The 12251-nt window shown below is 55.2% G+C and overlaps 1 protein-coding gene across 1 annotated transcript in view; it reads left to right on the forward strand.

Moving 5' to 3' along the window:
- SPNS3 (spinster homolog 3 (Drosophila)) overlaps window positions 1-12251 on the forward strand; it is a 53574-nt gene that overhangs the window by 15061 nt on the left and 26262 nt on the right. The window contains exons 4-8 of the mRNA XM_012652601.1: window positions 3952-4088; window positions 4664-4815; window positions 5441-5507; window positions 6635-6783; window positions 7502-7654. Of these exons, the coding sequence (XP_012508055.1) occupies window positions 3952-4088; window positions 4664-4815; window positions 5441-5507; window positions 6635-6783; window positions 7502-7654 (658 nt within the window). The remainder of the gene's footprint in view (window positions 1-3951; window positions 4089-4663; window positions 4816-5440; window positions 5508-6634; window positions 6784-7501; window positions 7655-12251) is intronic.

The following is a 12251-nucleotide window of genomic DNA, read 5'->3' on the forward strand; positions in this document are numbered from 1 at the left end:
CAGGGAATATTTTATCTACTTAGGAAAAACAATTCTTTGTTAAGCTGACGCCACGGCACTCTAGCCCAGACAACACAGCAAGACTCTGTCTCAAAAAAAAAAAAAAAAATTTGTTTTTCTTATAATCAGTCTGATTTATCCAATTGGCTTGGGGAAGGAGGATGGGCTTTATGACTTATACTCTTGCGGCTGACATTTCCCACAAATGGAATGAACTTGATCTGCAGCTCCAAGGGTTTGGATGAAAATACAGTTTAAAAAAAATGCACAATAACACTGGAAATGACATTCTTGGCAACTATTCAAACTTACAACAGAAACATTTTAAATTTTAGCTGAAAACGTGTGAAGGAGGGCATATGTCTATAAACTTCTTTGTGATCACGTGAGCAAGAGCTAGCAGACCACTGCTTTAGACTATGGCTCTTCCCACTTGCCCCTCGGTCTTAGGACGGAGAGGCTGGCAGCTGGTGCTGGTCTTCTAGTCATATGTGTAGCCAAAGTGAGACCATCTTGGTGCAAGCTTCTTGATTAAACAGATATTGGGAGTTGAGTCAACATTTCCCTTCACTGGTTCTTACTGTGGTGGTCAAGATTATTGCTACAAGGCCCTGGCCGTGGGGTGGAGGCTGAGGGACGGGGGGGAAGAGAGAGTGTGTGTGTGTGCGTTTGGGAGTGGGCGAAGGGAAGGATCATCTTCTTTGCGGAAGCAGCCCACACAGGTGCATGGAAAGGGCAGTGGGCTTGAAGGCCTGATGACCAGCCTGGTCTCTGGTGGCCCCAGGTGAGTCTCTTCACCTGTCTGGGTGGCCGTGTGGCCCTAAGACCCAACCTGCTATTTATCCACATGGATGCAGGGAGGGGGAAACTGATGACTGAGAGAGAGTTTAGTCAAGTTATAAGAGAGAGGTGGGGCCGGGCGTGGTGGCTCACACCTGTCATCTACCAGCACTCTGGGAGGCTGAGGTGGGAGGATCGCTTGAGCTCAGGAGTTCAAGACCAGCCTGAGCAAGGACCCCATCTCTACAAAAAACACAAAAATTAGCCAGGTGTGGTGGCACATGCCTGTCATCCCAGCTACTAGGGAGGCTGAGGCAGGAGGATCACTGCAGCCCAGGAGTTTTGAGGTTGCAGTGAGCTATGATCACCCTGCTGCATTCCAGCCTGGGTGATAGAGAGACCTTGTCTCAAACAAACAAACAAACAAACAACAACAAAAAAAAAAAACAAAAAGAAGAGAGGGAGAGAAAGAGAGAGAGAAGGGTGGGAGGTGGGGAGAGGCAGTGGACAGGTTCCCTCTCCACCATGGGACAGAGAGGCTGCTGGAGTTAATTAATTACTAATATTTAAAACTAACACTGACTTGGCCCTTACTATGTGCCAGGCACTATTCTAAGTGCTTTAAATATAAACTTATTTAACCTTTACAACAATCCCATGAGGCAGGTATTATTATACCCATTTTACAGATGATGAAACTGAGGCTCAGAGAGGTTATGAGACTTGCTGAAGCTGGGATTTGAATGCAGGAAGTCTGCCTCCAGAGTCCATCTTTTAACTCTGTGATCATTAACTACTCCCACTGTGTCACAGAGATGATTTGGATTTGGAGATGCTAGGAACGAGGAGTGCCTGCCTTCCCCTTGGGAAGGGTGCCTGCAGATTCACAGAGCATTTGCAGATTTAAGGCATGTATATCCTGCAAATGATCCCTGCATATGGGGAATATGGGGAAATATTTTATAACCTTTGGGTAAAGAAGATGTGCATAAACAAGACGTGAAACAATTCCCCCCCAGATTAATACATTTGACGACATCAAAGCTAAACAGTTTTGTGTGATGGTGATTGAAACTATGCAATTAGCAATAATAATAGATAACATTGGGCATTGACATAAAGCCATTCAGATAACTTTTATAAGCTTTATTTTGCTTAATCCTCTCAATAACCATGTGAGGGAAATACCATTACAATTCTGTAGTTGACGAAAGGAAAATGTGGAGGTTTAAGGAATTTGACAAAGGTCACATAGGTAGAAAGTGGTGAGTCAGGATTTAAATCCAGCTAACCTAGTTCCGGAACTCGCGCTTTTAATTCTTAAATATAAAAAACTGGGAGAAATTATTTCCAAAATACATTCAAACAATAGCCCAATAGAAAAATGGGTGGAGAATGCAAACGTAGGAGCTGTTGCTCAATCTCATGGGGAATAGAGACAGTGCAGATGAAAACATCAGTGAGATGCCATTTGTTTTCAACCATTAGATGAACAAAAATAAAATGGTTATATACAGCCTTTTGGGAGGCCTATTTTGGCAGGAGCTATTAAAATTTTAAATGCCATTGACACCAAAGATCATTCTCTATGGAGTATTAGGTTGAGCCATATTAAATTGTCGTTTTTGTTTTTTTTTTTTGAGACAGAGTCTCACTGTGTTGCCCTGGCTAGAGTGAGTGCCGTGGCGTTAGCCTTGCTCACAGCAACCTCAAACTCCTGGGCTCAAGCGATCCTCCTGCCTCAGCTTCCCAAGTAGCTGGGACTACAGGCATGCGCCACCATGCCCAGCTAATTTTTTCTATATATTTTTAGTTGTCCAGCTAATTTCTTTCTATTTTTAGTAGAGATGAGGTCTTGCTCTTGCTCAGGCTGGTCTCGAACTCCTGAGCTCAAACAATCCGCCCGCCTCGGCCTCCCAGAGTGCTAGGATTACAGGCGTGAGCCACTGCGCCCGGCCTAAATTGTCGTTTTTGTAGGTCAAAACCGGCCTAATTTCCACAATTGCACATGGCTCAACCCAATACTAGAGCAGGTCATGGGGGAGTGGGAGGAGCCGGAGCCTGAGCTGGGAAGAATCTGGACATTCATTGGGCTCAGGAAATGCCAATCATCTGTGCTCAGTGAATGGAGACCCAGGTGCAAAGCCTAAAGCCCTTGGACCAGGTGGGGGAGGGTCCAGGCCTTCCTCCATCTGCCGGCTCTCCCAGCATGGAGGCGGGGACTCGCCATCCTCCCATCCTCGGAGGGCGGAGGCGATTTTATTTAAGGAATGGAGGCAGTATGTGGTACGTAGTCATGCAAAGATACGGCCATTTCTTTATCCTCACAGAATAGCAGACATGTTCATTAACCCAGCCACCAATATTAATAAGGGTTTACTTTAAAAATAGAATAAATACAACAGTGTCCAGGGAATATTTTATCTACTTAGGAAAAACAATTCTTTCCCAGCCTCCTGGCATCATCACTGGTTTATAGCCAATGTTTTAGAGTCAGTGTGCCCTAAACCGTCCTCATCTGCTGGTCACCGCAGACTCCGGGCTGACCTCCCTTTCCCCCCGAACCCCCCACCCTGCCCCCAAGCAGGGGTATGAGTGAAAAATCAGACCAGTCTGGATATCCAGGCTAGAGTGCAGTGGTGTCATCATAGCTCACTGCAGCCTCCAACTCTTGGTCTCAATCGATTCTCCTGCTTCAGCCTCCCGAGTAGCTGGGACTACAGGTACACAACACCATGCCTGGATGATTTTTTAATTTTTTGTCGAGACGGGATCTTGCTGTGTTGCTCAGGCTGGTCGTGTGTTCTCGTAAGGATAGGAAAGTGGCATCCACTCCATGCCGGACCCTCCACTCTCAGTTCTCATCTCACCTTTGCCGGCCTGGGAGAGGTACGTTGTCATCTCCGACATTGGAGAGATGCTCCCAGAGGATGCACGTGAACAAGTGGCAGAGCTGGGGTTTGGACCCGGCCCAGTCCTCGACGCTTTGGCTGTGGGGCGCATGTGGGACGAGGATTGTGAGATCCACCTTATCTGTTCCTCCTCGTGCCCTGGACCCACTGTCGAGATGCCAGCTTGTGGCATCGAGCGAAGCCCCTCCCTAGGCCTGCTGGTCCGTCTGCTCACCCATGTCGTGGGGGGATCCAGGCTGCCCCTGTGTGTCTCTCCCAGTTTTCATCGGCTGCCTGCTGCTGTCTGCACCCGTGTTCGGCTACCTGGGCGACCGACGCAGCCGCAAGGCCACGCTGAGCTTTGGGATCCTGCTCTGGTCAGGGGCCGGGCTCTCCAGCTCCTTCATCTCTCCCCCGGTAGGTACCCACACCCCTGCCCAGGCCCCTAGGGACCCTCCCTCACCTGCTCGCTCCCTGATCCAGCCCCATTGGAGCGGGAGAGAGATGGTTCTGCTCCATCCCCGGCCCTGGCTGGCTCAGGGATTGCACTCCCAGGGCTGGGAGAGAGGGGAGGGCACAGCCTCCAGGCCTGCGCCTGGGCAGGGCAGAGCCCGTTAGACTTTCTTAACAGGAGGCGTCCTCTCTCGCACCTCCCGCTGCTGCCCTCAGCTTCACTTCCGCCAGCTCTGCTGGGGGTGGTGCTGGGGGCAGCTGCTGTCTTGGGGAGCTGGCAGGTCAGCGAGGGCAGGACTCAGGAGACGGGCTCCCCTGGGCACAAGGACAGGAGGTGGCTACAGGCACTCGCAGGGGGCATCCGTGTGATTCGGGGAGCCTGGAGGGGGAGGGTAGTGAGGGGTCTGTAGCCCTGATCCCTCTCCCTCCTCTGTGGGCCTGTGTCATCAGGTTCCCTTGGTCCCTTTGACAAGTTCTTGGGTCCCTTGTCCCCTGGGTGATTTCTGGAACTCACCGTGGTCTTGTGCCCTCCCGTCCAGTATTCCTGGCTCTTCTTCCTGGTCCGGGGAGTTGTGGGCATGGGCACGGCCAGCTACTCCACCATTGCGCCCACCGTCTTGGGCGACCTCTTCGTCAGGGACCAGCGCACCCGCGTGCTGGCCATCTTCTACATCTTTATCCCCGTTGGAAGGTTGGTGTCACCCCTTGATCCACTTCCCTAGCGGGTAAGCTGAGGCCCAGAGGAGTCAGAGCAGGGGCTGGGTGGGGGGAAGGAGAGGTCAACCTAGGAGGGCGAGGGTTTGAGTCCCAACACTGCACCTTCCTCACCATGTCAGTTTCCCTCTCTGAGCCTCAGTTTCCTCATCTGTAAATGGGCTGATGGGCTGTGGTGAGTAGAGGCAATGAGGATGCTCCCAGCAGGAGTAAGAAAAAGCAGCGTGGCAGTGTGGCCCGCTCAGGGAGAGGCGGGTCCTGCACCCCACGGCAGGGTGGGACAAGCTGGGATTTGCAGTCAGGCCCCTGGACTCTGACCCACGTTTCCTGAAGTCTCCTGACTCAAGCAGGGCCGCACCCTGGGCACGAGGGTGGTGGGGGTGGTGGGTATGTATCTTCATATGTGCGGAGAGTGGCGCCAGGGGGCGGGCCGGGAGCCAGAGGTCACTGGGGACTTGACCAAGGGCAGTGGACATCTGGGCCTCACGTGGCTTAGTTTTCTCAGTGACAGGGCTGTGAGGCCACAGAGAGCCAGATCCCGGGGTCGGGGGGACTCTCTGCCTCCCGCCCCTCACGCCTGTCTCCCTCGCCCCCCGTTGCAGTGGTCTGGGCTACGTGCTGGGCTCGGCCGTGTCGGAGCTGACTGGAAACTGGCGTTGGGCCCTCCGAGTGAGTCCAGCTTCCTTCTCTTCCCTCTGCTTTCCCCCTGGGCCGGCAGGGACTTTCCAGCCTCGGTGGCCTTAGCCACTTGGCACGGCACCCGGCGCCATGGGGGGTGGTCAGACACTGGCAGCTCTGGACATTTGGGACCTCATATGGAATGTGAGCTGTGGAAATCTTGGCCCTGGGTTCAAGTCCTCGGTTTACCAGCTGTGTGATTTCAAGTAAGTCAGCTTCCTCCTTGGAGCCTCAGTTTGCCTGTCTGTAAAGTGGGGGTAGTAAATGCTACCTATGGAAGCTTGCGGATTAATGAGACAGGGGATAGGGAGTTCCTAGTCCAGGGCCAGGGCACACAGTAGGCCCTTAAGGACCGGCAGCTGGGGCTACTCAGGCAGTTGAGCCAGGACACCTAGGAAATTACCTGGTGGGCCCTGCTGGGGCTGCAGCCACCATTGGCTCCGACTCGGGCAGGCTATGGACCGAGGAGAAGAGGAAGGAGCTCTGGGGGCTCAGTCCTGTGTGAGCGCAGATCTGTGTGCAGATCTCTGCGGAGCCACCCCTGGGCCAGGGAACTGGCTTGTGAAGCCACAGAAGCCACAGCTGGGGCCTTGGGGCTGAGTGGGCTTCAGGGAGGCGGGTCTGTCTTTGCTGGAATGAGAACTCGCTCATGGTCGGAGCTGTCTGAGGGCCGCCCCAAGGCCGGTGCTGAGCTCCTCATGCCTGGAGTCTGAGCAGGGGGACCGTGAGGAGGGGACACCAGGGCAGGACCGGTGTGGCAGATGGAGCAGGGGCCGGGACAAGGGCCAGTTCTGGGGCGGCGAGGACTCAGTAGTCGGGGCTCCCATTCTCAACCGTCTCGGCCCACGGATCCCTACAGCGTAGAGTCCAGTGCAGACAGACAGGTGCTACATCAAGTCCTCAGGGGATCCCGCTCCCCAGAAAGGCTGCAGGGTGGGGGGTGAGAAGCAGCGGTGTGCCCAGCTCTGTGTATAACCAGCACCCAGGAAGAGCGTCACCCCCGCCGCCAGGGGCTGGGCCACAGAAGTCAGACCTGGTGGCAGGCCACAGTCACCCCCAGGGTCTCCTGGGCTGCGGGAGTGTGTGGCCCTGAGCATCCTGGGTACTTCTGTCCCCAGATCATGCCTTGCCTGGAGGCCGTGGCCTTGGTCCTGTTCATCCTGCTGGTTCCAGACCCGCCCCGGGGAGCCTCTGAGAAGCAGGGGGAGGTGGCCGTGGGGGGCCCGAGGAGCGGCTGGTGTGAGGACGTCAGATACCTGGGGAGAAAGTGAGTGCCCCTGCTCCCCCTGCAAGCCGAAGAAAACCCCTCTGTCTGCCCCTGCATCACTGACCTCCCTCTTCCGCCTCCAGGCAGCTCTCCTTGGTTGCCCCAGTGTTCACAGCCCTGTTCTTCCTCTGAGGTGTCGCTCCCTTATTTAGGGCTCAGCCCCCATCACCTCACCATGGGACAGAAATATGGACAGGGAGGGAGGCGGGCGGCGTGAGCTCCAGCCTTGCCTCCGCCACTGCCTTACCCCTACATGAGCCTGAGACCGGAGCCTCACTTTCCTAGTTTACTCAGTGGGTGTAATTCTCCAGCCGTGCCTGCTGGGAGGACACTGGGAGTTGGTCACTCACCTCTCCAAGCCTCAGGGGAGTGCACCGTCCTCTGCCCCGGGCATGCTGGGGGAGGCAGACGGGCCAGCTGCAGTCGGGGCCTCATGGTTCGCTGCAACATGGGGGCGGCAGGGCCCAGCTCTCTTCGTTGCAGAGCCGTGAGATGGTTGAGGGGCTCGGAGGAAGATGGGGCAGGCAGGGACAGCTTCCCGAGGCCTCTTAGGATGGGCAGATTGGGTCCTGCAGAGAGGAGGGAGACAGGCACAGTGTGAGGTGTGGGGGTGGGCTGGGTAGGCTGGAGCCTGGGGTGCCCGGGGGGGAGGTGGAGGGGACAGGCCCCTTCGGCCCCAGCACTCTCCCGACTTCGTCCGGCGCACCTTCTCTTGCAGCTGGAGCTTTGTGTGGTCGACCCTTGGAGTGACTGCCATGGCCTTCGTTACTGGAGCCCTGGGCTTCTGGGCCCCCAAGTTTCTGTTTGAGGCCCGTGTGGTCCACGGGCTGCAGCTTCCCTGCTTCCGGGAGCCGTGCAGCAGCCAGGACAGGTGAGGGGTCTCCGGGGGCCCTGGGCGTCTGGGCCAGCCAGGGAGCTCTTGCTGAGGAAGTTCTGGGGTTCTGAGCTCTAAAACTCAGTCTCGTGGGCACACGGTGCTGTGTGAACACAGCAGGGTGCAGGAGCCAGCTGGCAGGCAGGAGGCCGGGGTCTAGCTCTGGGTGAGTCCCTGCTGCCCTGGTGGTCACCAGCAGCTCCCTTGTCCTCTCTGGGCGGAACTCTCTGTCTTCCCACTGTCGGGCCGTTTTAGGGGTGCGGAAGGCATTGGCTGGGGAAGGGGCGAGGCTTCTGTGGGGGCCTGTGGGGTGACAGGGGTCTCAGGCAACTGTCCTTTGGAGGTGCCCATAGTGTCTTCTGTGAGGTCACCCCATTCATTCCATTTTACAGGTTGCAGATTGAGGCACCGGGAGGCCTCATTACTGCTCTGGCTGAAGCATTTCATGTGTGCATTCATTTGTGCTCTGAGGTCATCTGAGACACCCAGAGTCCTGCAAAGCTGCTGGGAGGTGGGAGGCGCTGGCACTCTGTCCTCAGGGGATGGCCTCTCCCACCTCCTGCCTCCTGTGCTCGGCTTCTGTCCCTACCACCTTCCACCCCATTCTCCGAGGACTCCACTGACCTCCTGGTGTTGAGTCAAGGACATCTTTGTTTTTTTTTTTTTTTTTGAGACAGAGTCTCACTCTGTTGCCCTGGCTAGAGTGAGTGCCGTGGCGTCATCCTAGCTCACAGCAACCTCAAACTCCTGGGCTCAAGCGATCCTTCTGCCTCAGCCTCCCGAGTAGCTGGGACTACAGGCATGCGCCACCATGTCCAGCTAATTTTTTTCTAAATATTTTTAGTTGTCCAGCTAATTTCTTTCTATTTTTAGTAGAGACGGGGTCTCGCTCTTGCTCAGGCTGGTTTCAAACTCCTGAGCTCAAACAATCTGCTCGCCTCGGCCTCCCAGAGAGCTAGGATTACAGGCGTGAGCCACCGTGCCTGGCCAAGGACATCTTTCAATCCTCCCTGACTTTTCTTCTCCTCCTCCTCAGAGCCCTCAGTTCTAGCCTCCTCCTTCCCTCTGGCTGATGCTTTTCAGTCCCCTTGCGGTCCCCTCTTCCTCTCTGACCCTGCCCTGATGGGCTCCTGGGAGTTGCTCAGGGCTCTCTGCTGGCTGCACCCATGTCTACCTCCTCCTCCCTCCTCTCTTGCCTCTACCTGACTCCCTGATGCCCAGAGGAAGCTTCATGTGATTTTCAGAGCGTCCCTGGCATCTCGCTTGTGTGTGCCTTTGCCCCGGCTGCGTCCTCTGCCCATAGCTCCCCTCCCTTCTCATGACTTATTAAGCTTTTACTGTAGTTCAGCCCCTATGCCGAGTATCACATGTGGAAAACCCTCAATGGAAGGTATCCCTGTTATTCCTGTGTTACAAATGAGGAGATGGAAGATCAGAGAGGTTAAGTGACTTGTCCAGGGTCACGCAGTGAACAAGTAGCAAGAACAAGCCAGGATTCAAACCTTTCTGACTCCAAAGCTGGTGCTCTGAAGCTCCATGGCCTGTTGCCTCTGCAGATGGCCTGTTGCTGCTAATTGACTTGAGCATCTCCCCACTTAGCTGGGCGTGGCTTTCTGGCACATAGTAGGTACTCAGGGAAAGCTTGTGAATGAATGCATTGAGCGAGACTGCAGCGTTTGTCTTGGCTGTGCAGCTAGATCGTTCTCCCTCCAGAGCAGAGACCGCCTGGACCCTAAAAGCCAGGCACGCTGATCCTCACAGCAGCTCGAGCAAGTGGGGTGAAAACAGGACTCGCTGTCGCTTCACGCATCCACTGGCCGCATAATCCTGGGCAAGTGGCTTCCCCTTCTGCCGGCTTCAGCCTCCCGGCTCTGACTCCGCCCCTTCGCTGACTGGTGTGAGAAACTGGCGTTGGAGTGTGTGTGAGTTTCCCGTGGTTGATGTAACAAAGGACCACCAACGTGGTAGCTTAAAACAACAAAAGTTCATTTTCTCAAATTCTGGAGGCCAGAAGTCCCTTGGTTTCCCTGGGCCAAAATCAAGGTGTCAGCAGGGCCACATACCCTCCGGAGGCTCTGTGGGATAGTCCTTCCCTGTTTCTCCCTGCTTCTGGTGGGTGCCAGCATTCCTTGGCTTGTGGCTGCCTCGCTCCAAGCTCTGCCTTCGTGGCCGCCTTCTCCTTTTCTGTCTCAACTCTCTCGCTACGTCCAGGCAATGAGGACACTTGTGATTACATTTAAGGCTCACTTATAATCACAACTACAAAGTCTATTTTTCCATAGAAGGCAACATCCACGGGCTGCAGAGATTAAGGATGGAGACATCTTGTTGGGGGTATCATTCAGCCTACCACAGAGTGGGTAGAAGGTCCTGGTGTTGGGGTTCTGCACAGATCTCGGCTGTTACTATACCCTCCTTGGTCAAGATAAGCCCCAGGATGAGGGTGGGGCAGGGGCAGGAAGCTGCAGGACACAGGATTCCAGCTCAGAAAGCGGGGAAAACTTCCAACAGTCAGAGCTGAAGTGGCCCAGATAGAAGGAGGTGCATGAGGAGGAGGGTAGTGAGCTCCCCATCCCTGGGGGGTGTGTAAGTAGAAGTTGGACAGCGCTTGTCTGGGCCATTGTGCAGGCGATCAGTGTGGAACTTTTAGGCCTTCAGGGGCTCTCTTGCCTCTGAGAGTCTGTGATCCTGGGCAGGGGAGGGAAGGGCTTGGTGGCTGGGGTGTGTCCTCTGGCTGCACCTCCTGCTCAGCGGCCAGTGGGGGTGCCCATCCAGGAAGGCTGTCTGAGTGGTCAATCCTAAGTCTCACAAATGTCTTAAGAACCTGCCAAGGCTGGCTCAGACCAGGACTTGGAGGCAGCTAACGTCCATCCGGGATTCCGGGTCACTTGACTGGGCTGAGCCAGAGCCTTGCACAGCTTGGAAGGCTGAGAAGGTTCGGAGGGCACCTTTAAGCTGCCTAAGGACACACATGCTTCTGTCTGGTAGGCAGAGGGCCAGGAGGCCCTGGCTGTGCCTCTGAAGGGCTGTGTGGCCTCAGGCAAGTTCCTGCCCTCTCTGGGCTCCGTACTCTCTCCTATACAGTGAGGCAGATGGGGTGGGGGAATGACCCCATAGTCCTCAGCTGTGAGATGGACATTCCACAGAAGTTGCTCAGGGTAGAGGTGCTTTTTTGGTGGCACTCTGTCGATAACCATGGTCTTGCACCTAACACATTCTAACATCTTGATGGGGACCGTGAAAGTAATAGCAGGGCACTGGCCGGCCACCCCTTCTAGTGGGTACTGGCTGGGTGGAGAAGGTGGGTGGGGAGCAGTGTGGGCCGACGCAGGGAGTCCAGCAAGCACAGGGCAAGCTTAGAGAGCTCCCAGTCATTTGTGCAAAGGGAGGGAGGGAGAGAGAGGGGAAGCTTACATGGGCCAGCAGGGCCAGTCCCGCAGGGAGCTTGCTCAGACAACGGGGTGTGGCGGGGGAGGGCTGGAAAAATCCTGGTTAGGTTTTTCTTTTCTTTTCTTTTCTTTCTTTTTAGCTGTTGCATGGGCAGCAAGGTTTGTGTTTTCAGGAGTTCATGCTGGTCAGTCTCAGCTATCCCTTTGAGCTCCTTTCAAAGGAGGCTTAGGTTGCAGAATGCAGCAAGAGGGTGAAGATGTAGATTCGAATCGTGGCTCTGTCGTTTACTAGTTGGATACTCTTGGCCTTAACTTTCTTCAGCCTCGCCTTCCTCATGTGTCCATCTGGGAATTCTGGGAGGGATCGATGAGTCCATCGACTCAACACTCTTCTCTTGTGCGGCCGGCTCTGTGCTCCCAGCGTGGCGTCAAGACAGTGAACCACGCCTGTTGCTGTTCTCCAGGAATTCACAGGCTGGTGACTGACCCTGATAGTAGAGACATGGAAGGTGCCATGGGGGCTGATGGGAGTGAAGGGATCAACCAGGAAGCAGGGGGAGGCATCCCCAAAGAAGGGACATTTGAGGTGGGTCATGAAGGATGAATAGGAGTTTGGTAGGTGGAAAAACTGGTGTAAGGTATCCCAGATGGTCCCAGATGGAGGAACGAAAGTATGAGGTGGGAGTGGGGTTGGGGGAGCGACTAGTCTGAGAGAAGAGAATAGAGCTGGGGCCTGGGGTTGGGGTGAGCCAGGGTCAGATCCTGAGGACCCATGTACACTGTGTAGAGTTGGGACCAGACCTGGCAGGTGTCTGAGAGCTGGTGGAGAATTTTAGGCAGGGGGTGGGAAGAGACATGGTCAGGTCTGTGTTCTAGAAAGCACTCTCTGGGGCCCTGTGTGGAGGCTACTCAGGGGGCAGGTCTCCGAGGAGGGATGTGCAAGGGGGAGCCACATGGAGCGGAAGCAGGTCCAGGAGTGGCTGGGAGATGGAAGGAAAGCAGGAGGCGGCGCTTGGGAGGTGTCAAAGGCAGGGAGCAGAGGGCTGCGGCTCAAGGAGGGAGTGTGTGGGCGAGGCTCAGACGGGGGGCCGAGGTGTCATAGGAGCTCACTAAATACACACTCCTATGCCCTTGTTCCTCTCAGTGTTGGGGCTGGAAGGAGAGAAGCGCGGGGCCCGAGTGGGACCCTAGAATTAAAATTCCCG

Source organism: Propithecus coquereli, unplaced genomic scaffold, assembly GCF_000956105.1.
Source record: "Propithecus coquereli isolate 6110/MARCELLA unplaced genomic scaffold, Pcoq_1.0 Scaffold390, whole genome shotgun sequence".
Lineage (NCBI taxonomy): Eukaryota > Metazoa > Chordata > Mammalia > Primates > Indriidae > Propithecus > Propithecus coquereli.